Here is a 27,275-nt window from a genome sequence, read left to right on the forward strand (position 1 = left end):
GACATTTGGATGGAGCATGCTTTTAGTCCCGTTTTAAAGCTTGGATAAAAATAGGATGATGGACGGTGATTTGCCGCTAGAACGAACAGAACCTTCTGTACCGTTTGAATTCACAACGGTAGACCTTTTCGGACCATACCAAGTAAGAGATGATGTAAATAAAAGAGTTAGACTAAAAGTCTGGGGGATGGTCTTTTGCTGCAAAACCAGTCTTGGAGGAGCTGTACAGATTCCTGGATGGTCTAAACAAAGCAGCTCTGGAGGAGATAGTGGCAAAAAAACAGGACAGAGTGGATTCTCCACACATGCAGGAATGGTGCTGCCGAAGCTGCTGTAGGCAGCGTAAAGAGAGCACCTCAGATTCTTGGAAAGGAGTCTGAGCTCAGTTACAGCGAGTTCCAGGCAACTCTTCACGAAGGAGCCAACCTGGCAAATGAGCGCCCAATTGCCGCCAGAGCACAGAGCTGGGAATATCACACCCAACACGCTCCTTCTTGGCCGGGCATCTCAAAACTTTTTACTTTTCCCAACTACCCCCGACAAAAGACTCAGAGCAACGCAGTCAGAGGAGACCAAATTCTGGAAGCATTGGAGCCAACTCGCTGGTCCCAACTTATTTGTAAGAAACAAGTGGCGCACTGCAGAGAGAAAGGTTGCCGTTGGGGAGCTATTACATTATGTTTCTCGTTCTGAAGCAGGTATGTACAAACGTGTGCTTATCACGGTTACGGAAGAGTTGCACAAAGTTAAAAAACAGCAACAACAAAAGGCCAGTTTTTACACAATGTTATACTTATGTATAAGTGTTGATGTGTAAAATACATACTGGTAAGATTAACTGCCTGCAAAATGAATAGCGAGTTTTATTTTTTTACACAGTATGTCACAGAAAAAGTGACGTATCAACGTTACAAACATAAAGGTATTTTTAGGTATTATTTTATCTTTTTTTCTTTATGGAAAAATTAAGTTGTAAAAAAGCAAAAAAATATTATATTGACCTGCATTAAGTTAGGTTTTGGCTTGTAACTAAAGAAAATATATTGATATAGGTTTGATTAAAATGTATAGTTTGCACTGAATCTGACATTTAACTTAATTAACTAATAAAATTAGTTTATTTGAAAGTAAAACTATACTTGGATGTAATAGTTATTACATCCAAGTATAGTTTAACATGATGATCATTGTGCTGGAACAGGATCTCAGATTTGGAACAGTGCTCGAGGTGTGTGACTCTTCATTGAGTCAAATTTATGTGCATAAATCAATATCAATGCCCAAGCTGTCAAATAATGTGTTCAGACATAAAGTGAAGCAAATTTGTGTCTTGCGTCATTCGCACAAATTTGACTGCGTTTATTTTTCATTTGTGTTTATTTGCCCCAATCAGCTGACGTAACGACTGTGCAGATGTTAGCTGTGACACATACGAGGAACTTGTCCGTGTTGTTTTTGTGCCAGTTATTTTCCTCCAGTGTCTCTTCTTTATCCTCTCATCTCTGTAATGTTCCTGAAGCACATCCATAAAGCCCCAGGCGAATTTACATCCGATTGCTTCTTCCCATTGACTCTGTACACAACTGTCTGAGCACACCGTAAGAAGACAAGGGTGAAGGACATGGACGGACAGGAAAATGGAAGAAAATTTAAAAAAGGACCTCGTTGATTTGTTGACATTTAGGAAGCCCCGAAGCCCCCAGATACCAGACCTTACCCAAAACGTGTTCTCGCTTGCCCTTAAACCTGAGAAAACGAGATGCCAAAATCTTTATCCAAATTTCAAGACTATTTCTAGTCTTAGTAAAATACTAACGTTTGCTCTCTGTATGTATTTGCCACATTCGTCCAGCAATGTCAAATTCATACTTAAATGAATAATCAGACAATTTCATATTAATAATATTGGTTGCGTCTAGAAAAGAGAAACAGCTGAACCTGTAACGCCACACTGGGCACCGAATAAATTATTCAAGACGAAGGATGAGCTGAAGTCCAAGGTGGGATACAGTCTACTACAACTCGTTTCAGCAGCTGTCAGCAGGCAGGCAGTTTAAATCAGGCAAACACACATGGTAGAATTGGAAGTGAGGTAGAATGTTGGCAACAGCGAGCGAGTGACCGAGCCAGGGCTCGGGTCGAGAATAAAGACAGACTGACTGGAGCAAAGAGAGGGGTGGACATATGATAGACGTCGGGCTGAGGCCCAAGTAAAGGCTGAGCCACAAACGTCAGATGATTAGGCAACAGGAAAATGTTCTAACAGTGAAAGGCAAAACAGGTTTTACTGTTAACAGCGAGATTCTGACAAGTTGGTCAGAAAAACATTAGGAACAGGAAGAGACAGAAAAATAAGCTCTGGTTCCGACTAGCAGGAACGCCGGGTCAGCACGGTCTCTCCTGCCAGCTTGCATTAAAAATAATTTACCGCACCATAAACACCTTTTTTTATTTGGTCTTTGTGCTTGAGTTTGATTTATTTTTGATTTGAACGACAGAAAAGCGTTTTAAAAAAGGTACAAAAACACAAGCATGTGTGTGTTTCACCATAATTCATACAATAATACTATATTATTACACTATAACTATGCTAAGTGTTTGTGTTCCACTGTATAAAGAACACACATATTTCTGTGGCGAAAGGGAATGTCACAATGTAAACAAGTTAACTTCTCTTATCATGATGATCATGATGAATCCTGTACAATTGTAACCTTTGACTAAATGAAACCTGGCCTCATTGCCTTAATGAAGGCATTGTTGCCCACCTGGCTCTCCTCAGAAGATGAACCCTTTGTCTTTTCAACAAAAGAAATGCAAGATACCGATTAGCGGGGATGACAAAGCCAAGGTATAAGGAGGGAGAAAAACGTCCCATCGGGGGGCACATTTCAACCTAGCTGTGCACCATGGTCTGAGCATTAAAAGTGTGACAATATTGTAGGAGCCTTTTGTTTTAATTCCTCGTTGTCAGAGTGGGATTAGTTTAGATCGGGTGGATAGCAGAGGGACATTAACGCTCATCCTATCCTGGTACCTGCTCTTCGTCTCTCACCACCTTGTCAACTCTTCTCCAACAACAGTAGCTAGCGGCACTAGGGCTTTTTCAACAATGTCAAAAACAATTTTAAAAAAGTTGCCTTAAACCCAGTGGCCTTTTGAGGCCCTGTCCAACCTGTACGACCACTCCATGTTTGCTGTATAGAGGGGAACGTGCGTAGATCAGCTGCCTGTCCGGTTTCCTAAAGAGACTCTCACACACACACACACACACACACACACACACACACACACACACACACACACACACACACACACACACACACACACACACACACACACACACACACAGGTAATGATGGCAATCAGATGAGCAGGTCGGTAATCTTAGCATTGTACAATAACTTTGCTCCACCATAGTCAAGTTATTTTTAGTCAAAAAATACCGCAATGGTCGGTACGACCAATGAGAAGCCGACACATGTAAAGGGGAAACTTGAGGGAGGGGTTTCCTGTTGGTCCTTCAAAAAAACGGAGAAATCCGATAAACAGCTAAATTTATGAATGATGTATTTTACCGATATATAACTGTATTGACATACTTCCTTTGATCTAAAAAATGTTCATGTCTATCTTGTTGTGTTTGTCAAATGTTTAACAGCTGTCCACAGGCTGTGGATGTTCAGTGTGCACTTAACCAGAATGTTGAGCTTTACACACACGCACGCACGCACGCACGCACACACACACACACACACACACACACACACACACACACACACACACACACACACACACACACACACACACACAGGTGAAAGCAGCACTTACATAACCAAGGCAGGGCCAGGTGCATAACATCAAACAGGAGACATGTTGGAGAATACAGGTAACATGACAGGAAACATGAAACGTGTGTCAACCCCATCTGTCTGTTTCAAAAGCATGTGACAACCTCATGTGGACAAAAGGTCACCTCTAGTCATTAAATCAACTACCGTCTCTTCGCAGCTTAGATACAACAGTCGGCGTATTCAGCTATGCTTGGTGATTGGCACTATCTATACATACTGGGCGGTTTTTACAGAATTGATTTGCACGGTTAAGAACCACAGAGCCATTTGTAGCACAAAGCCAGCTGTGGAAAATATCATAAAATATCATTAATACTAAAGTAGGAGCAAGTTTAGCTCAATGCTATGATTTGTGGTGGACTAAGAAAAGCATTACATAACTCCACGCAGAGTATACATGTCTGTACAATACACATGATATTCTTATAACGTCTCTCTCAAACTCTCTTTTTGGCTAAAACCGGGGCCAGCCCTTTAGACGCAGGAGTCTGAATCGGACTTACTGTGACTGATGAAGTTACACCATTGGTTGGTGAAGTGTTGGAATTTCCACAATGGCAGTAACTCTTTCACAATGAATAGTGTTTGTCCTTCATGTCCCTCAACTACAGAGGGTACCAGGCCTTTATTTGAGGCAGGTCTGTATTAGAGATAGGCCTCTATTTGCAATTCACTTGTTCGATCAGTATTTCTGGTCTTATTTCAGTATGAAGCCTCCTTTTTTTTTTCTGATCTGCTACCGTATACCCTGTTCAATTACAAATCATGTAATTAATACAAACTCATCCTTTCTTGTATCTGTTTCAAACTAAAGCCCTGTAGAGTTTCTGGGGACAGGATCCTTGCATTCCCTAAAAAGGCATTTCTTGTGAAAAGACGCACCATGTTGTGAACATTTCGGCGACTTCCTGTACAGTACTTCAAATGTATCTATTGCCATCTTGTGACACTTGTATGTTACTACAAAACACAGTTTGGCTGGGACATTAACGCTCATTCATTCACAGTGACAAACAAAAAGGACAATAACACTTTAGATGAGTAATCCAGAACAACAAAGTCTTGAAAATAGCAAGACTCTTTTTTTGAATTTATTAAATTAATGGCAATGTACATTGTGCTCAGTTGGCAAGCTAATTATATGACAGGCACCAGGAGCTTGTCCTTCTTTTATGGCTGTACTAGAGGTCGGCTTTTATTTGTTTGTGGTCACCACAATTAATAATTAGTTAATATTTAGAATTTGTATAATTGCGGTGTTTGTTTACCTTAGATAAATAGGGGGACGTGGATCAAGCACAGGGATGGGAGACAACAGGAGACCTCAGGAATGGACAGATGAGGAGGAAAAGGAGGAAAGTGCACAGGCAAGGGGAGCAGGAAAGGAGAGGGCAAAGGAAATTGAGAAAGATGAGACGAGCTTCCAAAATAGGTCAAAACACAGGAAGACGAGATGGGACCCAAGTTGACCTGAAAACCAAGTTTCGACTATACTTCAACTGGAAAGTTTTAAGTTTTAAGTCTCACCTCAAGTGACAGTATCTACCCATGTAGATTGCTTTTTTTTTTTTTTGTATGTTCAGATTTTGAAATATCCACTTTTGAAGCTTCTATTGCTACCCCAGTTCAAAGGAGGTGAATGTCATATTATTCTTTGGTAGGAAGTGGTTCCAAGGAACCTGTTCAAAGTGAAGTCTGTGAATTACCGGAAGTAAGAGACGCTGGTTCTGGAAAAGACGTCCTACTGCTGAGTCTTTGAAAATTCACAATGCTTAGAAGAGGACAAATCTGTGCAGATTTAAAATAGCAACAGCTTCCTGTTTCATCGACAGGTTCCCAATAATGCCGATAGCAAGCTGGACTGAACAGGCATGCTGCTTTAGCAAAGCAAAACTTAGACACAACAATAGAAATAAAAGTAGATTTAGCACTTTTGTAATTGGACTAAATGGAATTTTGAATCATTTATGATTTTTCTTTTGGGCCCAAAACTATTTCAATTTTAATAATACATGTTGTGCCTGAATTATTCAGTTTTTTACATTTAAAACATCAATATAACAGGTGATTCCAGACTTTTGAGCAGCAGTGTATCGCATCAGCAACTATTAGCAGTGAACAGCTTAAAGTAAAGGTAACTTTAACGTTTATCTCTAAATATAAACATTCATCAAGATCATGATAAAATTTAGGTTAGCGATCTTTTAAAAAGAAAAGACAACGGGTAACAATTCAGTTTACATCAGTGGCTGTAAAGCAACTCCATTTTTGTTCTGGTCACACTCAGCGTCACTTTCAGCTTCTTCTTTGAGATTCTGTGTGACGGGATCCACGGGAGAAGTCGTAACATTCCGTTTTACTTTGAAAATGTCCCACCTCTCAGGTAACAGGCCATGATTGAACATGAAGAAAGCCAGCGAAGAAAAAACTAAGATGGTCACCAAAGTGCAGAGCATGGAGACTGTCCTGACGGGGGACTTCTGGACGTAGACGCCCTCTTCCAATGTGCAACCGGGAAGATGAAGAAGAACAGGAAGACCTACGATGTTCTCCCCCAACAAGATTCTTACTGTCAGTCCTATGATGTAACCCACCGTGGCACCGTAACCATTTGTCACATTAAAGAAGAGCACGGTGACCAGATGGGGGAATATAAGGGTGTAGGAGACGTCTGCTCCGAGAATCCAGAGGACCAGGGTGCTGTTGGTGTAGAACGTTACGTATGTCCCAACCACACCCACCACCACCACTGTGAGCCGAATCACCCATTGCATTTCTTTGTCTGATGCCTAGGAACACGGAGTCATACAAACGGAGACGCTTCATTATTCGTTCACATACCAGTGCTTTCCCAAATGGATTGATTTGATTTGTTTGCACTATTTTTGTGTCATCCTGACCCTCATCTCTAGAGACACCGTGCCACTGATCCGCCACCGTCGACATCTTGTACTCATTACCTGTTTACGTAGGATGTTCTTGTAGATGTTTGAAGAAAAAACGGAAGTTGCAGACAACAGGGCTGAGTCTGTGGACGACATGACAGCGGCGGCCACAGCTCCAATTCCAACGATTGAGATGTAAGACGGAGTGAGGTATTGTAGGGTCAAGGGCAGGATCAGACTAGGCTCACCACGTACATATGGAGATGGAGAACCGTACAGCGTCAGGTTCCAGTCTGGACAAGAGAAATAATAATAATAATTCTTGTTAAATGTCCATACAGCAGAAATCTGGGCTCTATTCTATAGTTGAAAGAGTTTTGCTATTGAGGGTAGGTCTGCACCAACCTAAGAAAATCAAGGAATTACATTAAAGGCTTTTATTCAACATCAAAATAGTACAGTTTTAAAATGTAATCTATGTATTTTTCATGCTGCATGCTGCTCTTTTTTTGCTCATTAGGGTGGTGGAACGAGCTGTAAACACAACAGTGACATACTATGACCTAAAAAGCTTAGCAAATAGTTGCTTACTCACACATCCGGCAACATAAACATTCATTTGTAGTTGTGTCTTTGGCCACCTAATTTAAATTCCTGAGAGAAATTCAAGGATCATTTATTGTCATTCTGCAACCCAGGATTGCACAACAAAATGCAGCTGTAGCCTGGTTCATTTATGCTGCACAAGAAAAAACTAAATCTGGTGGGCATCTTTTAAATTTGCATCAGGAGGAATATATATAGTAACAACAAAAACACTGGAGAAATGTGACATCGAGGGAACATTGTAAATGAACTTTGACTATGTTTGAGCACCAAGAGTGATTGACGTAAACACCTCTCGTCCACCGCTATATTTGACCTCTTCTCACCGCCTGCTGTATCTACATACCATCCATCTCTTCAGCTACTAAAGGCTATTCAGAGAAGCAGCAACATGTCTGACAAAAGATAGGCAATGACTATCATACAGATATTCTGCAAATAATTTGGCCAAACAATAAAAAAATAGCTCCAGGCCACAATGTCAGTGTCTGAATTAAAGCTCTGTCATCTCCTAACCTAATTCCTACCTGTGGAGGCGCCAACAGCCCCGACCAAGACAGGAGGGATTCCCAGTATGGCGATGGTAAGAGCAGCAGCGTAGCAGGTTAACTGGGCCGTTCGTGACGAGGATGCAGACAGCGTTCTCTGGTGGAAGCTCTGAAATGAAACACTACCGAGACCCTGGAAAAGAAAAAAGAGCACAGGGAGAGGCGGAAGATGCATGTTGATGACAAGACAAGATGTGGAAGGCAACCAAAGAAGGAAATATACCAAAACACAAGTAGTTCTCCCTCAGACTGAAAGAAAACCTGTGATTGAGTTCAGGGAGAATCAAAGCTGTGCAGTTTTTTTTAATACCGCTCAAATGATTGTTCTTCGAAACGATTGCTGTTGTGATTGTTGAAATTCTCTTTGCGTTCCGACAGCAATCAATAAACCAAGTGCTCTGACAAAAAAAGAGTACATGTGTACATACAAATCCAGTACATGTGGCTGTAGCGGTTCTGTAAAAATCTCCTCCAGTCCTTTCCTTTGGACTGAGCGACTGACTGGACAAGCTCTTATCACTTAGCACTTATTGTGGGTCACTGGAGTCTTCTCACATGCAGCTAGCTAGACAGCTGGGAGTACCAAAAATAACCATGTTTATTGTTTGTGTCCATTATGAAACATTTCCGTTCCTTATGATAATATAAGGGTGTGGCTTTGGGGGGATGCCTGAAGGGCTGGGCTGTCAGCGTCGCACACTTGATAACTTCCTTGCAAGATTTAGCGTCTTTTAGAGCTTAGTGCAGCTAACTACTTTCAGTGGAAAAGAGTTGGCAACACTGGGCTGGGTTTTTCAGTTGATTCATTTCTAATCTCAAGCGTACTTTTGCTAGTTTCTCAAGGTTACCAACCCCCAGATTTGAGTCCATTTCAAACCATTGGTGGTGGTTTTTTTCTGTCCCACTGACATGCAGGGACATGGAGCTGAGCTCTGAGCTTATGGATTGAAGCAGGTAAGGCTGACCTGCATGCATCCATGGTAACTGACGTCCAAATCAGTATTTAAATTCATGTTTTTTTTATATACATCTACAAAAATCCCAAATAGCACATGCTATAAGGAATAGCAAGCCAACCTTATTCATTATTCATCAACATGAATTATTATGATTTTATGAGTTTTATATGTTGACATAGGCTACAGTACATTTTTTTATTAATTTGTTTTTAGGCTTACATCTGAGATTTTTCTCTTTTTTTTATGGGCTATCGCTGTAATTCATTTTATTTGATTATTGCACACTTTGTAACCATTTTCCTATAATTAAAAAGGAAAACACTTGTAGTCAATATTTGATTTACTGAAGTTTCCAAAACCCTAATATGATATTTGGGACAGCCCTAGAGGCAGGGCAGTATGATACTGATGAATATTAATACTTACAATCATTAAGAAGTCATCAATCCACTTCCAGACTTTGTCCTGATCCAGAGTGCCGACCCAGGGTTCTTGGAACGTGTGGTTAAAAGCAGTCTGGGCAATGTTTGTAGATATGGGGTTGAGCAGCAGGAAGGGGACACACAACCACTGCAAATAGATATTGAGATCATCAGACTGAAGACCTTGAAACAAGTTAGAAGTTAAAAAACAAATATGACATTCAATCCATTGCTGTCTGGCATAGATGGTCTTGGATGTCTGGATCTTCTGTTCTGTTGAGAGGTTCAAAAGGTGTGATCTCTCTTTTAGTAAAGACCGACTTGAGAAGCTTTGTGAAGATGAAGAAAGAGATGCGTCAGAAGATCTTGTGTCCAAAACAGCACATCACATTTATCATTTTTCAATCCATTTTTGACTTTTGTACTGAGACGTGTGCAGAGACGAGGACTAAGGGATGCGCCGCTCGCTGTGTGTACGAGTCCGTTTGGAAAATAAGAGCACCGGTTTCAAGCATTAATCCATCGTATCCCCAAAAAAAGACAACGTCACTGAAGATCCATCAACATGGAGGGATAAATCCCGCCTCCCCACCATCTATAAGGTATCACTTGCCTTAGTTTAAGCATCTTGTCCACCAAGCAGAGGGCATTTATCAATAGGCAGGGTATGAACAAATCATGTATTCTGCCGATGACTGAAAGCATGAGTCCTGCAGGATGTATACGGTCTTTCTTGACTTTGGAGATGCATTCGGGACTCTAACTCACAAAGTCATGATCGGATCACCGGAAATACAGCGACCCCAACTGTTCATTGACAAAGTGAAAAATGTATACAGAGGCTAATTTATCCAAGTATTCTGTGGAAAACAGCTCACTCATCCAACACCTCTTCAGATGGGCATTAAAACTAGCTAACCATGGAGAGCAATTCATTGCTAATGGCTACTTAGCTAGCTTGCTGGTTCCTCCATGCCTCCATGGGGCACTGGTCGCGGAAAATGATCCGGGACAAAGTTGTCACTTATTTGGTGACAGCAATGTGCTTTTCTACGCCGCGAGTATGTGGATGAAGCGTTATTAAATTGTACTAATTTAACGGCTGGCTAGTTAGCTTGCTAACTACCTACATACCTATCAGAAAACAAGCCCAACAGCGGGTTGATGGCCAACATCATCGCTGGGTCTACGGTCCCTGTTCCACTGGCGAAGCGGTCTGCCAGCGGGGTAAGGGTCGACTAATATGGCCGAGTTGGTCAACGTTAACTTTCTCAAGTAACATGTGGTCTTGGAGAGCGAATGACTGCATATTGAAAGAAACATGTATTTTCTTTAGCCATTATAAAAAAACACAAGCCAGCAAAACTTGATAATAAAACATTAACTACCGTAATCAGAGAATTATTCTGCCTCCACCTACGCTCTGCCCGTCATGTTTCCCAATAGAAAAGGGGTAATAATGAATACACATACCTGATGACTATACATATATGAAATGAACATGTCCTACTGTACAAAGCAGTTACTCACCAAACTGAGGAAAACTAGACAGAGCTGGATAACATCAGTGTAGGCCACTGAATACAGGCCTCCTAACAAAGTGTAGATGATGGCAACAGCTGATGAGATCCAAACACAATAGGCATAGGGCAAGTCCAGTATCACAGTCATGGTTGCTCCTGTTACACAAAACACAGATATTGAAAGGCTTTAATTGTGTCCTCTAATGAAAAACGTGTGGTTTTATAGGTATGTATATATGTTTACCTAAGCCGAGCAGAGTGCATGAGACCCACAGCACATCCACCAGTATAGCAGGCAGCACCAGAGCACCACTGAGTACATTGCCATACTTTATCTGGAACGGATCCATCATGGTGACATACTTCTTATCCCTCATTGGCTTGGCAAAGAAAAGGCCACCTTGTGCAGTGGATGAGATATTAAGCATTATATTGTATTCACTCTCTGAATAATTTATTAAAATAAACTTGACTTTGTTGATGTTTTGGGCACCGTGCAATGCAAGCTGCTGGTATCCAGTACATCAAGCTCCACACAATGAATTCCTGACTGTTTAAAGTGTTGTACATTTACTGTAGCTGCTTAATAAAATATTCATAAAACAGATCAAAATAAGCCGCACAGAAACAATCAGTTTATGTCTGACATTATCAAGATCAGCACAGCCTTCCTGCTCTACAGTATATGGCTTGTCATACCTACTATGAAGGACACCATGTAATGTATAGGCATAAGAGCCCATACTAAGCCCATTTTAGGAGAGTACACCGCCTCTGCCACACCCAGGATAAAACCACCTCCGACCCATGTAGCTACAGAAGAATGACACAGACACTTCAGTTAGAATATATTATAGCAGTATGTGCACAGTAAGCATTGCAAGTGTGAGTAGACAGCAGCCTACATATTTTCTTTCTTTGCACATTACCTATGTCTTGCTAGCAAAAAAACGACACAAATAACTAATAAAAAGAGCTGATACTCTGGCTAACATGAGTTTCTAAGCGCCACAGAACAACTTACCAGTCATGGTGAAAATCCCGACCAGCAAGCTGATATTTCTGTCTCCAAGGAGCACCACTTCAGTTCTGTTTACATGGCTCTTCTTCTCAGCCTTCCTGGACTTACGGGCAGCCCACAACCCTGTCCCTAGAATAAGGATATAGAACAGCACCACTGCAAGTACACCAGGGATGTTCAAAGCCATGGTGGTCAATAACTTTAGAGCACCTTGATGGGCAGATGGACCTAATAGATAACAAATACAGATTCTGAACGTGGAGCAACAGAGAGCAAGAACCAAGGTGACAGAGTTTGGCATATATCTTTGGCAAGTAAAAAGACAAAGTTAACTTGTCAAAACTAAAGATGTACTTGTCACAGGAAAGGTTTAAAAATTAACTTGAATATTATTTAATTTAGAATACGACCAATCATGATTTAAACACACAATTCCTAAAAGTTACAGCTTTTGGAAACACCCCCTTAAATAAAGTCTAGGCAACCCACCTCGCTATTGATTGGTAGTCTCACATTAGCTTTTTTAGGTCAGTTCAGGCCAGTTCATTTTCTACCAGTAAAAACAACCGCTTCTATTGACTCTACAACAATGTGCTTTACACCACCCTTACCTCTAAACATGTCTTTTCCTTCTTTGACCAGACTACATACTTGACTCATACTACTTATGTCATCTCTCGTATTTAAAATGATGCTATATGTTTTTAATGACAGCTTAATATGGTCTGCCTCTCTCGGTTGCATTATCTCTCTGCTTAAACTTTGTTTTTCTAGTCTTTGCATTTCGGATTTTGCTACTAGGGCAAAGGATAATGACACAGTATGTTGAAATAGAGCCGGTCTGAATGCTGAATTACACAACACATGAATCAGGGGGATTGAACGAGAGCTGTGGGTGAAGTGCTAAAACCACATGTATCAATCATTGCATTAGAGATGTACTGTGGTTGGTGTCTGTGGAAGTGGATATGGAATTTAAAAATGGGCAAAGCCTTGCACAACATGGCCCACTGAGTCAATATTATTAGATTGAAATCACTGTCAACTTCTAACTGTTTATGAAACAGTCTCAATTTAATACTGATGCTCAGCGAGAGAAGATTGTCTATTTCTAAAAAGCTATTTCTAATGTTTGCCATCGGTGCCACTGGATTGTATTTCAAGCATTAAATCATGCAGGCTCACTAGAAACTCCTTCAGCTCAAGTTCCAGCGGGGCCTCCTGCAGCGACCAGACGCTGCCTACGACCTGCAGTCGGACGCGCTGGCGGGACGACGTATCCCCCTCCAGCCAGGAGCAGAGCTTCTCCTCGCTGCCCCTCCGGTCCCTGCTGGGAGCCTACACTGTCTCCACACTGCTTTAGGCCCAGGCTGTATTGCGGGGCCCGCTGGAGTGAAGGGAGGCAGAGGAGGACCAGAACCACCAATCTGCCCCTGCAGACATTATCCCAAGGAAATACAACAATATCGACATAATGATTGAATTACAATCGTGGCTAGACTTCTCCTCACTTAATGAAGACTGTTGAATGTTATCTCCAATAAAAATACCCAATTCTATTTCAGCCTGTGTAAGCCTGCAGTGATGAAGAATACATCATTCCAGATTGACATTATCATGTCAAATCAGCTGCTACATGCAGTACCGTAACGGAAACACGTGAGGCCCCCCCCGCAGAATAACCCTGAGAGCCCCCCCCCCTCCCATATAGGCAAGATATCAAAACTCAAGCTTTTCTCAGAAAAAACAACAGCTCAAACTGAGAACAAGGCTGTCAAAGTATAACGTTAGCTACGTGGTAATGTTAGCTATAGCAAACAGGACAATACCTGTCTCTTCTGGCAGATTAGTGCATCCTTCACCGGCTGGTCAAAAAATACTTGTTATTTTTGGAACTTTGGCATTCAATTCAGCAATTTTCTGTTTTGAATGCCACTTTTGGGCACCGCTTTTGAATTTGCGTTTCATTTTCTCCTCAGGAAAAATCAGTGCTAACATTACCGAGTGAATAAGTGCTAACGTTAGCTACCTATTTGGCGCAGGTGCGCTGGTCTGTGACCTTCTGACCCATGTCGTCACGTCACTAACCTAGCTAACAAAGAAAGCACAATTAAATATATGTTTCTTTATTTTTATATCAACTCTGGAAACACAGACAAGACAATAAGACCATAGTGTCCATCCCATGTGATTCAAATTGAAAAAAAAAAATGTTTTGGGCACGCAAGCCTCCCCCCCCCCCCCCCCCCCCCCCTGCGGGGGCTGCGGGGGTAATCTCTATGGGTCTGGCTACATGACCAAGACCACACATTTATGCATGTTGGCATGATGTAACTACAGTAGCTAGTAGTTAATAAATTCATTGAGGAGTTAACTTGTGTTTCTATCTTGAGAAAACAAACGTTTCAGATTTGTGGGAGGGCAGTCCTGAATTCACACGAGTTAGCAGCATTGCTGATGCACTATTTAAGTTCAACTTGACCTACAATTACTTTTGCCGCTGAGCGTTACACAACCCTATTACTAGTTAACATAGCTTGCTCGTTCTACTTATGTAATCACACATAGTTATGACTGTATGTTTGTAAAGACATCTCAGTCTTACTATGATCATAGGGCGTACTCTGCTCACTTTGTTTTACCCCTTTTTGTTTAGGACCGGTCCAAATCCTTTTGAGCATCGTCTCTGGCTCCAGCTTCTATTATTTCTTTGGGTTGTGGATATTGTCGCTTTTTTCATGTGCGTTTTACCGACAAAACAATAATCAATCGGGAGATTAATTAATAATTAAAATAACTGTTAATTGCACCTCTACATGCTGGGTAGGGCTAAAGCGCCTCAAGCCAAACCACCACCATGGGTCATCAGAAGCAACACTAAAGCAAAATATAGGCACTAAGTTACGTCATTGACTGGAATCAAAAGTTGTGACAGCGTCAAATACAAGAAGCTGCGAGTAACGTTACTTTATCAACCCCCTAAGACCCAAACACTATTTTAATGCTAACCATATTCAAACAGTGTAGATAAGCAGTTATATTTTAGACTCAGAATGAAAGCCAAATGTTTAGTAATGTTAGGCCTACCACTTTTATCGAGCTACATTCTTCAGAACAAACCTAACAAAAGGTTTCTGCTCATTCATGAAATGAATGTTGCCTCATTTCACTGCAATTGTCAAAGTCTCTTTGTCTTAGCTACTAACATTAGCAAACACTGAAAGCCTGCCGTTAGCAGATTAATCACAATGAGAACAAGCTAGCAAACTGCTGGAAATACTGAAATATTAACGTTAGCCTCTATCCACAACTGGCTAACGTTAACGTTAGCTAAATGGCAGTCTTTACCTCAGTCTAATGACCTCGAGACTTGAGGAGGAACTTATCAATTTAACTCAGTAAATCTATTCATCAGGACACATGACAGAGCAGAATCGGCTCTCATCAAGTCAAGCATATCAAATAGCTAATGTTACATCGCTTCGACTCAACTTGCCATGTCATCTGAAGTTCCACAGTCGGTTGTCCTGTAATGCTAGCTAGGTTAATGTAGTGTACGCACTACTTAATACACACATACAACACAGTTGTATCAAGTCTTTTACTTTTTATTTTGTATTTATTGCGATATGACAATGATAAAAATACGACTCATAATTAAAAACACTCAGTGTATTGCTTACATACATTCATTGGTATTGATGATCTTCACCTGGATTTCTGTATTTGGCACTAAACACATTTGGCAACAATGTTGACAATGAAGGCATACAAAGAAGCAGTGGTGGATGTATTGCTGAGATGATTACATTCAGAGAGCATTAAAATGCAATTCATGTGCAAAATATACCAGATTCAGGAACATTTAGTGTACATCAATCCTACATGTATTTAGTGTGTACTACAACTGACACAAAGGGTAAATCTACCTGAGCTTCTTCACTTGACATGCTCCACTATGACACATAATACAGCCCCTTACTGATATTGCTATTCAAACATAGCATGCCTCCAGAAATTCTTGCAAAGTTGCATTAAAGGAGCAGTGTGTAGAATTAAGGGGGATTAATTGGCAGAAATTGAATATATTATTCATAACTATGTTTTCATTGGTGTATAACCACCTCAAACTAAGAATTGTTGCGTTTGCGTTAGCTTAGAATGAGCTAGATAGGGAGCTTGTCCTCTTCACGGAGTTCACCATGTTGCACCGCCATGTTTCTACGGTAGCCCAAAACAGACAAACCAAACACTGTTTCACATCTTTACATTACGTGACATTCAATTCATGCAATTTGTAACTTCACCACTAGATGCCACTAAATCTTACACACTGCTCTTCTAAAGATGCAACTTTTTCTGAACACCTATGAATCTCGATAGTGTAAACTTTTAAGTCGTTTATCATACTATTTAATAAAACGTTTAGCGCCTATGTTTCTGACTTATTTCCATAGGCATATTGTTTCATGTCTCATCATATCATCTCGTACATTTTCATCCTCACTGTCAACAAGCTCTTGCACAATAGGTGCTACATTTTGTATTATACATTTCAATAGGAAAATGTTTTCTTTCTTAACTCATCTGTTCATTTGATTCACATGGCATTTAAAAATCACATAAAAAAACAGTTTGTTTAGCTATGTGCTCCTCCCACATACTGTAAATATGATTCAGGACCTGATTGAGCACACCTGTGTCTTAGGCCCTATTTAATGCTTTTGTAGCTGTTTAGTCCCTCAATAGCCTGAAAAGTCTATCATATCATTGGTAAATTATTTTAACCTTTTATTCATCAAGTGTGCGACTGTTTTCCTTTTAACAACTATTGCCAGTTACCAAAGACTATGAATGTAAGTTCTTCGCAGTGACTATCCACCGTAGCGGAAATGGTAGACAGTAGAAAAACTAAAGTAACTGTGTAAAACTAAATGCGGTGTGTCCTGATGTCATATGCTCATTTGCTTATTGGCGGCATCATCAGGCATTTACATAAAGCTTAGTGGTTGCGTCAGTCGCGTGAGGGGAAAGACTGCCTGCGCCTGGCGCAAGAGGAGAAGGAGGGACCTGGTGCTGTTTGTTTTTTTGCTCTGAGCAGCGACAATATAATACATTTGAATACTTATCTCGCTTTTTCCCCTGATGGTCTAAATTTGTCGCTAAATGTGTTGCTAGCTGTTGCCTCTGATAAAAATGAAAACTATCCTGTTCTATTTGCTACAGCGGCGCAAAACAATAATACGACTTGGAAACGCTAGTGGGGGAAACGTTGAAAAGATGTCTATTGCCACTTTAAGCAACTATGTGCTATAAAGACTTTCAAATTGTTATACAGACTGGTTTTGAAACGGTTTGGTCCGCCAACTCCTCAAAAACTATCTGGGTCTTTTTGGCTTGCTAGATATTCCACGCATATCACTTCGTTTAATTCTCTGCCACAGAGTGGCTGTGTCCAGTCACATATGAGAGGGTTACTGGCTAAAACCTGCAAAAAGCAGCAGACTAAGTGGTTGATCCTTGTTAACTAGAACGTACAGTTTAATGGCCGATGACGCCATTGATCCAGACCGCCATCAGTCTGACTGCCAGCGTTATGTCAGCGGATGACTCATTTCAGTAGCGTGGTGAGGAGGCTGCTTAAGAAGATTCCAGCGACAAGAATGATGACCATGAGCAGCAATGTGAGGCCACGTCGTAAAAGCAGCTGTGGTATTGACAGAATATTTCCCACTGTAGTGGTAGCGGATACATGTTGTCCAGGAATATGCACCTCCTCATATGTGTTGCCCCCCTCAGCAGTAGCCTGATTCTGAGTCGAGTCTAGAAGATTGAGGGAGAACCTTTAGTATTCACAAAATAGTGTCACACAAGGATGTTTCAGTGAGTGTGCATTGCAGCTTACCTGTATTTTCCATCACGACCATCTCTTTTTCTTCTGTGATCTGGACTCCTGCTCTTACAAGAGCCTGATCAGAGACATTCAAGACAATTAGTAAAGGCACAGATCACCCATCAATCAATTTACATACCTTTCCTTTTACATGCAGTGCCATTTATGTCTGATTTTGATTGGTTAAGGGACGTAGACACGCACCTCTTCAGCTGCCTTCTTCCAATCGAGTTTGGACAGAAATGTGATGAAGAAAATCGACTGCATCACCACACAAACGGTGAGCCCTATCCATAGTCCTTTTACAGAGATGAGAGCAGCGTTTGAATGGCTTTCCAAAACACTTCTTGACATGCAGGAAATATGACTACATGCAGCACTAATTTAAGAACAATGAATTACTGGTCTGGTCTTACCTACAATGCCCATGTTTGCTGCAAACATTAGGGACACACCAATAGGGAAACCAATGAAGTAGTATCCCACCAGGTTACACAGAGCACCAATCAATTGTTTTCCTGCTCCTCTGACGACACCTCCAGTCACACCCTGTCCACGTCAAACAGAGATTTGGTCAAGTCACATTGTGTATAGTTCAATATAGAGTCTGAAATCTTGATTATTTGGATGAAATTGTTTCTTACCGCAACAGCATCAGCAAGATGCATGAAGCCAAATACGAGAATGACCTCAGAAACCCTCTTCAAAAGGTCTCTAAAGAAATGAAGATAGAGATTCTTGATGGACACTGCATGTTTTGGCAAGGAGATGGTCATGAGTTATTTAGTTTTTGCATTTAGTCCTTTTTTTAAACAAACCAAACTCAGTTCTGTTTCTGGTCCACCTCAGCTCTGATGGGACCTCAGCCCTCTTTATGTTCACACTATAGTTCCTATATACCTTCATCACTCTGCTGGTCAATGCTTTCCCCTTCAATAACATTTTTAGGGTTGGCACCGGTGCTTCCACACATAATACTGTTCTGGGCATTTGTGTCTTTTAGGTCAGCAGATTCTCCGCTTTTTCTCCTTCAATCCCTCTAAAATATCTATTTTGTATTATTGTGAAAGCATCGCTTTCAAAAAACTGTATTTATTCAAGTTTCTCACCAAAAACTTAATTTTACAAGATTGCAATTGAACACGTCATGATAAAGTTATACCTTTTGCTCAATATTTTTTTACTGAATAGACCCTGAATACATCACATTGTAACTCAATGCAACCTCCGTCAATGTTGTTAGCGGTCAGCTCTGTTACTTAGCCAAGCTGGACTGTGATGCCCACTGGCAGCTCCTGCCAATTTATCATGGATTGGCGAGGAGAAAGCATTAATGCCGATCTTCTGATCGCATATTTTTACTGAATATCAGCCGATAACGATTGGCGGCCAGTCAAACGTTAATGGCCAGCCTAGCGGGCTAGGACACAGAGAACCCGGAGCGCGAGTGACGCCGAGAAAGAAAAGTGGCCGATGGTATGCCATTGTTGTTCAGCGGTATATACCAATGCCTGGAGTGGTATGCCACTCCTTTTCTGACAGCATATACCGTTTCCTAAATGCAGGTGCAGGAGATAAAATAGATATATTCCTTTATTTAAGACGCTGTGTTGCGCTACTTTGTCAATAAAGTCATACAAAATATATTGACAGCATCACCGTTCTTGAATTAAACCAATTTACATTAAATGTGCATATGCATCAGGAGACGGCACTGGTGTGCCTGTCTGACAGTGGACTACCACTTTCAAGCGGCGCATGCCTTCAGGAAATGGTATATGTGCCGTTGGAAGGAGTTCAAAGGAATTCCACTCCAGGGATCGGTACATACCGCAGAACAACAGTAGCATACCACTCCAGGGATCGGTAGATACCGCAGAACAACAGCAGCATACCACTCCAAGGATCGGTACATACCGCAGAACAACAGTAGCATACCACTCCAGGGATCGGTAGATACCGCAGAACAACAGTAGCATACCACTCCAGGGATCGGTAGATACCGCAGAACAACAGTAGCATACCACTCCAGGGATCGGTAGATACCGCAGAACAACAGCAGCATACCACTCCAAGGATCGGTACATACCGCAGAACAACAGTAGCATACCACTCCAAGGATCGGTACATACCACAGAACAGTAGCATACCACTCCAAGGATCGGTACATACCACAGAACAGTAGCATACCACTCCAAGGATCGGTACATACCACAGAACAGTAGCATACCACTCCAGGGATCGTAACATACGATCATAACAGAACACAGTGGCATTCCACTCCAGGGATCGGTACATAGCACAGAACAGTGGCATACCACTCCAGGGATCAGTACATACCGCAGAATCTCCAGCTGACAGATTAGGTTTGTTTAGTTTAACTGAAATGGAAAAAAGCTGGGCCACAGATATGTGAGGCAGACTCTTTGAAAATGTATGTCTTAGCAGTGTTTAATGTGAATCACCAATAAGGAGTTTAGTGTTTGTGAGGCAGCATGAAGATGTTGTTCTTAGTTAATGTATGACAGTCTGGACACCAATATGAAACTAGGCTTAGTTTCAAATTAGGATAAAACAAAATGAATCATTCTGTCAGTGCAAGAAAATTAAGAATAATGTGTCAAAGATTTTACTCACGGCTCTGATGTGAAGATGTATCCAACGACATTTCTGAGAATGCCGAGGCTGGCTCCAACAATGCAGGCAATTATGACTGCAAAAAATATATATACATTACATACTAAAATTACCAGGGGAAGAGGTGAACACAAGAAAGTGGAATATTGCAAATGGAATGGTTTAGTTTATACATTAAATTCCTCCCTCGGGCCATTCTGTGAATTACAGGGCAATGATAGTCTTGAAAAGAACGTTCAGACCAAACATCAATTCAAACAGAATGCATTCATGAGATTCAGTCCAGACTACGTAGAGCTGCCATATACAGCAGGAGCGGCGATAAGGCCCAGAAAAAGAGCTAGTGGACCATAATGACCCAGTAGACCGCTTGATCACTCCATCAAGTATCTCTTGTTTTTACTCTGTATTTCTTTTAAATAAATAGCATTAGTACATGTATGTATGAACACTGTATTTTCAGTTGATTGGCATACAGTTCTAATGTATTACTATGTATAGTTTTCAACACCTGATGTCTTGTATGTCATGTTGTCAGCATTGCTGGTAGTGTTAAGAGGACTTTTTGTGTTAATGAGATGTGAACGATGTCAAATATTATTTTTAATACAAATGGCCGCTAAACTATCACTACCGCTCAAGTGAAAAGGTTATTCAGGCAACATGTACTGCACAGTTTGCATTGGGTCTTACATGCACAGATGATGGGGAGTTTGGACGACAATTTGGCCTGCTCTATGTTTCCTGCACCAAGAGCATTCCCAACACGAACACTGGCAGCAGCAGACAGTCCTAATGGGAACTATGGGAAGTAATGAACCAAAAATGTATTAAAGCTACTTTTCCTAAAAAGAGATAGTATGGATTTTCCGGAGTAATAAAAGGAGGAGACAAGAGTACCAGTATGGAAGAATATTTTCACGGCTTTATCTTGCCATCAGACAGACATTGAGACCCTGAAGCTGTTATCTATACTCTCTTCAAAGCCACCAGACTGCATTCACAAAACCAGTCATTTTAGCTCACAGAGCAGAGGAGTTGCTGGCCTACCGCTGCCTCGATTGGTTAGTTTGTTTGTGTTGTTGTTGTTTGACTTTGGTAAAACCAAATTAACATAAAAGTTAGGTCAAGCAATGAAAATATTCTTAATATAGCGTACAGATTTTTTTTTAGGTGGGTCTTTTTTATGTGGCTAAAACATGTTTTGCTACCCGTCCACATCAGTACGTTGCTTCTGCTCCCAGTACTCGTGTCCGCTTCTCCAAACTGTATACATTGACTATGGATAAGTCCCACATACAACCCAACTTCAAAAGATGCAAACTATCCCTTGAACTATAATTTCATTAGAGCAGTGAGCGACACACAAGCAGAGGGTTAGCCTTTAAAATGAATACATCATTATTGGTAGGGCAAAACATATAGAGGACTTACCATGTAAGCTATAACCGCTAGCTCATAAGCTATAGACTGAGCTCCCAGCTCAACCTCACTAATCACTCCGGCCAGGAATCCTCCTATTTCAAACATCCACCACTCCAGACAAAGCATGAGCATACTGGGGATGGCCAGCTTAATGAAGGGTCCCCATTCCTGCAGACAGTCCTGTGACCAACCTGTGGGTCAGATGTCTTCACATTAAGCTGTTGGGTATCTGTTCATTTCTTATATCACATTAGAGCTAACTCCTGTGAGCGGTCGGTTATGCTAAAAGCATAATAAAAAAAATAAAAAAAAGGATGGACAAAGACCGAAGTGACAAAAGACAAAAATCTTATCTGCATGAGTTTATTATTTTGAAATGATTCAAATATCGGCAAGTGTATTTTAGAAATTTTAAAAGTGGGCTTAAAGCTAAACAGAGCTCAGGGTGAAAAGTCAGTCAGTTTCTACACAAGTGTTAAGTTAGGTCAGAATGACTGAACTACTGGCAAATTATTGCTAGTCTTATACAACAGCCCTACGAATTATGGAACTTAAAATGAAATCCTAACTCGGGCCAGCTGAGTCATCCCCGTAACCACTCTGGCCCCCTACGTTACACAGTTATAGAGTGCAACATTATCTTGTCAAACATTAAGAACTGGAAAGTTCATAATAGACAACCAACAAAGAAGTTGCAAAAGACCAGCGGCTTGAATGATGAAGGAGAATGAAACTACCGGATAGATTAAGGTAATGAATGCAGTCAACCCCATTAGAAGAAGAATCTATTTTGAATTACAACTGACCTCCCCATGTGGCCTTATGCAGACCCCTGCAGCAGATGTAGATGTATAAGACCACAGCCAGCACGTACTGTGAGATAGCATTGGCTGCAGCAGATCCACTTAAAGAAGAAAGAAACAGCCGATTTAGACCAGAGAAGAAACGAGAATCATATTCACATTCATTTGACAGCTTTTCATTGTTATGAAACTATACTTTATATACAATGTGTGCCCAGACGGTCATTCAGATTCAAATAAAATATGTTACCGAATAATAACACACTGAGCGACTACAACAAGCTGGTAATTAACACTACATTAGTGAAACTGACAAATAATATTAACTGTTGAACTGGACAGCTGTTTGATTCAATTTGTTAAACATATATTACTGAAAAACGGACGGACGGACAACCTGAAAATATAATGCGATCGCTGGTACGGAGTCATCAACTATGTTACAGTTCACTGCTACAACCTAGTGAAAACTCCTGAACATATATTCCACATTTTGGTAAACTACATTCAATATATTCCAGTAAGTATAATGACCAACGGAGCACCGCTGTAATGGGATAGGCGGGGTGCGTAAATTTGCAAAACGGAATGTGGCACAATAATCGTTTTATCTCTTTCACCTTGTTTTCATAAGCGTCACAAGCCAAAATAACACATTTGATTAACCAGCCAACCCTATACTGTAGCATATTCAATGCAACTTACTTATGTGATGTGACATGTTAATCCAGGCGTGTCAAACTCATTTTCACTCTGGGCCACATCAGCATTATTGTTTCCCTCAAAGGGCCGGTTGTAAATGTAAGACTGTGTAAATGTAACTACTCCCTAACTAACTGTCTCTGCATTTGAATATTGTACATGCAGTTATATAAATGTAAAAATATATTTATTTAAGCACATTTCTGTTATAACTTAAATCCTTTTAATTTAGGGTTAACAAACCCACATTACTCTATCAAAGGTCAAACTTTTAACACAAGTTATTACAATAACTTTGTTCAAAGCTTAAAATCCTGTCACGGGTGCGTTTGCACAATCCCACCTGAAATATTTAATCTGTTGTAAAGCCACGTTTAAAGTAGTCTTCAATGTTCACAATCCATTTCCATGTCAAATGTAGAGTAACCTCTACTGTTGTGTTTAAGTATCTCATAATTATGACTTTCTATCTCATCATTATGACTTTCTATCTCAACATTATGACTTTCTATCTTATGACTTTCCATCTCATCATTTTGACTTTCTAGCTCATAATTATGACTTTTTATCTCATAATTATGACTTTCTATCTCATAACTTCGACTTTCTATCTCATAACTTCGACTTTCTATCTCATAATTTCGACTATGGGGATATTTTTATTATCAAGTCTAACTTTAAATTTAAAATTTAATTTTTTTTAATTTTTTTTTTTTGCTGGCGGGTTACATAAAATGACGTGGGCCTTGAGTTTGACACCCCTGTGTTAATCATTATAAGCATGCGTCAGTGAACACACATCCGAGTGTTTCTAACGGCACAGTTGAGTGTCAAGCTCTACTACAAAATAATGACGTCGGGAAAACTCACGCAACGCCCAACTCCAGACGGTAGATGAAAACGTAGTTGATGATTGCGTTGAAGATATTTGCAATCGCTCCGGTCACAACCTGAGGCCATATAATTCCCTGTAAACCACAACACCTGGTATTAATATCATTGGTAATAACTTTGATCCAGCCATAAACTTTAACATCGGTGGGTTTGCATTGCCGCACCTGATTTTGAAGATACCTCCCTTGCAGCTGGAACATAAAAGCAGCCTGATAAAAGGAAATAAAAAAAAAAAATGTAATCAGTGTCACTTTGGCATTCTGTTGGCAAATTTGAGCTTGAGAGTAATAATGGAGCGAAACCCTCTCGGTATGTAATGTATCATTATCTTCATACAAAGAGTTTAGAATGCACCGAACTCACCGGCAGGGCAGGCATGAAGATCATCACATACAGCTGGGCGAGACTTCATGCAGAGAGGTAACAAACAAACAAACGTGTGGTTGAAACATATGACTGTACATATAATGTATGTATAAAATATGAGGTTATGAGTCATTGGGATTCGTCCTCTGGTGACAATGTTGGGTCCGGATCTAAATCACGAATCTAACTATAACTATAGATTTCATTCATAACTGAACATAATTGGAGAATGAACATAGATGAGCATTTAGCAGCTAAAGAATAAGGCATTCTATTTCATGTAACCATCAGGCGGCTCGATGAAATGAAAGCTAGAGTTGCTCTGTGTCTCATGGACTATAAACCATACTTAGCTGACTGAGTTGTGCTTTATAGCTTTGTTCTGCTGCCCCCGTGTGGCCAAACATTTAATTTAATGCAGCTTTAACGTAGACGGTGTTAAGATGCGACATTCATTCCTCTTCTAAATATCTAACAGTTTGTCAGTCCAGATAAGGCCACATGTCCAGCAGTGTCACTAAAAAAATACTCTCATCCGTAAACTACCATTGGAACGTGAATATGATCCTGAACATAACTTGATTTCTGATAGATAGCCTATAGCTCATTGGAAAATATGAGAATGTCGGAACAACTTTCCAGGACAACACAAGATTCTCATGGACTTTCCAGAGCAGGACAAGTGGTCAACTGTTTTCCAGGTTTTCCAGGAGACGTGGAAACCCTGCCACATGTCCAGCAGGGTCACTACAGGGAAAGATGCTGAAGGTGTATATCGTTTAGGGGATTGAATAATGGCTCACCTGGCAATCTCTGGGCTCTGTTTGACAGCAAGTAGGAGAGGTTCAGTGTTGATGAGGACAGCCCAGCAGGGGAAACAGGCCAGCAGCAGAATCAGAACCCCCCTCTGGAGAATCACACCCACGCGCTTCAAGTTACCGCTCCCATACGTCTGCATGAAACAGGTAGACGGATACTCAAATAAGCAGAGTTGGAAAACACCAATAACCAAGGGTGCGATGGGTCAAAGAAAACTAATATGATACGAAAGCTCATTGTTAAGTTGTTTTAAAAAGGGGGACCCCAGGAAAACCTGGCAACCCAGCAGTAACAGTTGCGTTTATCTAGGTCAGATGAAGTGAAAGAGCAACATCAGGTGAGGACCGTACCTGAGATATGAGGGTATCACAAGTTAACGATAAACCAGTTCCAATGGAAATACCAGTGACATTGACCACCTGCGAGAAAAACAACATCGTTAAAACATTTATATTAAATGATAATTCAGACGTCAGTACTGTAAAGGGGGGGGGGGGGGGGGGGATACCAGTCCGAACACAGTTAGGACTCCAGAAAGTCTCCTCACCGCGATTGATAATGCTACTCCTGCTAGTTCAGTTTTCCCCAGGTGACCGCAGAAGACAGTGCTGACGAAACTGATCATGAAGACCATCAGCTGGGAAATGATCTGAAAACACACACACACACACACACACACACACACACACACACACACACACACACACACACACACACACACAATACCCTTCTTCATGATCTTGTTTATACGTTTTCATGCTTCAATGTGCATGAATACACTCATGCACATTGAAGCATGGAAACAGATAAAAGGAACTAACAGCCTATGAATACATAAGTAAACAAACAGTACAAGGTCCACTCACAGTGCAGTCCTTAAGTATTTAGACAATGATGCTTAACTTTAACCTTCCGTCTGAGGTGTTCATGGACCCCAGACACTCAAGGAGCCAGAAGGCTCCAGGTCCCCCATGTTTTGTTTGTGGTGATTTGGTTATTGCAAATGTGTTTGACAACAACAGTAAGCAGCACCGAAACCTGTATTATCTGGCCCACATCATCGTAAAGCCCGTCATCTTGTAGAGGGGGCTGGGTTCACTTCATATATTTATTTACATAGACGCTCACAAGTCAAACGCTTTTAGTTGTGATGAATGTTTAGAATACTGCACGGCTATACCTAAAAAAAAAAAATCAAAGTATGTTTTATCATCGCAACTGTATCTAGTGCACATTATCAGCATTAATTAGGTGTTTGGGCAAACGATTAAACAAGCTATTGCAAAATGAAAAACAAAAACACAGTGAAAACTTTGCTTTAAAGTTAAATAAAGTTAGTCAGGGTTACGGGAACGTATTCCTCATATTGTGTATGCAATAAAAACCCTAACCTATGTTTCAATAGATGCTCACTAAGTTAAGTCTCTTCTTAAAGTTACAAAAAAACCCGAATTCCAAGTTAAAAGTCTGCACTCAAGCATCCGTCAGTGTTCATTTCAGGCATCAAACACACGCAGTTTTCTTACCACTGGTCCAGCCAGCTTGGCGAGTTGAACCAGCTCTCTTCTGTACTCTGGCGGAACAAAATCACGTAGTTTCTTCAGACAACAGTCCCAGCCACCGCGGGGTCCCTGAACACAACGAGCCGCCTCATCTGCCTTCACGTCTTCCCTCACTCCCCCGGAATATTGACTTTGTGTTTTGCTGGAAACGTCCATGGCTGCGGTGTGTTCTCGGCAGACAGCTCGGGACACTTTTCAGTCTACTGCTGATTTCCCTTTAACAGAGACAGACAACGTGACAACGCAGTTGGTTAAATTTGCGACCGCTAACCGAGTAACAGGAAAGGTTACACACGTGGACCCTGAACGTCACAGACATAGGTCCCAGCCAACCACCTCGTGCGGCTAATTTGGGG

General features: G+C 40.9%; 2 protein-coding genes across 3 annotated transcripts; both read right to left on the bottom strand.

Annotated features, from left to right (window-relative positions):
• Nucleotides 1–4,844: 4,844 nt before the first annotated feature.
• LOC137890574 (high-affinity choline transporter 1-like) lies at nucleotides 4,845–12,165 on the bottom strand. The gene is made up of 8 exons (XM_068734710.1): nucleotides 11,822–12,165; nucleotides 11,497–11,610; nucleotides 11,042–11,197; nucleotides 10,805–10,953; nucleotides 9,279–9,422; nucleotides 7,873–8,026; nucleotides 6,815–7,032; nucleotides 4,845–6,643 (listed from the first exon to the last, which is right to left on the bottom strand). Exons 1-8 carry the CDS (start codon nucleotides 12,117–12,119, stop codon nucleotides 6,092–6,094), a joined length of 1,785 nt encoding a protein of 594 aa, XP_068590811.1. The 5' UTR covers nucleotides 12,120–12,165; the 3' UTR covers nucleotides 4,845–6,091.
• A 3,246-nt stretch (nucleotides 12,166–15,411) lies between these two features.
• LOC137890570 (multidrug and toxin extrusion protein 1-like) lies at nucleotides 15,412–27,175 on the bottom strand. Of its 2 annotated transcripts, XM_068734704.1 has the most exons (16): nucleotides 26,884–27,175; nucleotides 25,905–26,006; nucleotides 25,708–25,776; nucleotides 25,342–25,490; nucleotides 24,536–24,578; nucleotides 24,337–24,381; nucleotides 24,149–24,246; nucleotides 22,580–22,677; nucleotides 21,783–21,964; nucleotides 21,042–21,150; nucleotides 20,349–20,424; nucleotides 18,356–18,425; nucleotides 18,128–18,260; nucleotides 17,916–18,010; nucleotides 17,724–17,787; nucleotides 15,412–17,641 (listed from the first exon to the last, which is right to left on the bottom strand). In XM_068734704.1, exons 1-16 carry the CDS (start codon nucleotides 27,073–27,075, stop codon nucleotides 17,430–17,432), a joined length of 1,737 nt encoding a protein of 578 aa, XP_068590805.1. In that variant the 5' UTR covers nucleotides 27,076–27,175; the 3' UTR covers nucleotides 15,412–17,429. The 2 variants fall into 2 exon arrangements, with proteins under 2 accessions (XP_068590805.1, XP_068590806.1); XM_068734705.1 differs by lacking the exons at nucleotides 21,042–21,150; nucleotides 21,783–21,964.
• Between the last annotated feature and the right edge of the window lie 100 nt (nucleotides 27,176–27,275).

Source organism: Cebidichthys violaceus, unplaced genomic scaffold, assembly GCF_023349555.1.
Source record: "Cebidichthys violaceus isolate CVI_PGR_0920_01 unplaced genomic scaffold, fCebVio1.0.p SCAF_66, whole genome shotgun sequence".
Classification (NCBI taxonomy): Eukaryota; Metazoa; Chordata; class Actinopteri; order Perciformes; family Stichaeidae; genus Cebidichthys; species Cebidichthys violaceus.

What these genes read in the sequence shown, in the direction of transcription:
- LOC137890574 (XM_068734710.1), bottom strand. Translation starts at nt 12,119, where the DNA reads ATGCCAAACTCTGTCACCTTGGTTCTTGCTCTCTGTTGCTCCACGTTC. An exon ending in ATGCACTCTGCTCGGCTTAG is followed by an intron (nt 10,954 to 11,041) that starts GTAAACATATAT and finishes TTTGTGTAACAG; the next exon opens with GAGCAACCATGACTGTGATA. An exon ending in TTGATGACTTCTTAATGATT is followed by an intron (nt 8,027 to 9,278) that starts GTAAGTATTAAT and finishes TTTCTTTTCCAG; the next exon opens with GGTCTCGGTAGTGTTTCATT.
- LOC137890570 (XM_068734704.1), bottom strand. Translation starts at nt 27,075, where the DNA reads ATGGACGTTTCCAGCAAAACACAAAGTCAATATTCCGGGGGAGTGAGG. An exon ending in GTGATACCCTCATATCTCAG is followed by an intron (nt 25,491 to 25,707) that starts GTACGGTCCTCA and finishes TGTTTCATGCAG; the next exon opens with ACGTATGGGAGCGGTAACTT. An exon ending in AGCAAACATGGGCATTGTAG is followed by an intron (nt 18,011 to 18,127) that starts GTAAGACCAGAC and finishes TCTCTGTAAAAG; the next exon opens with GACTATGGATAGGGCTCACC.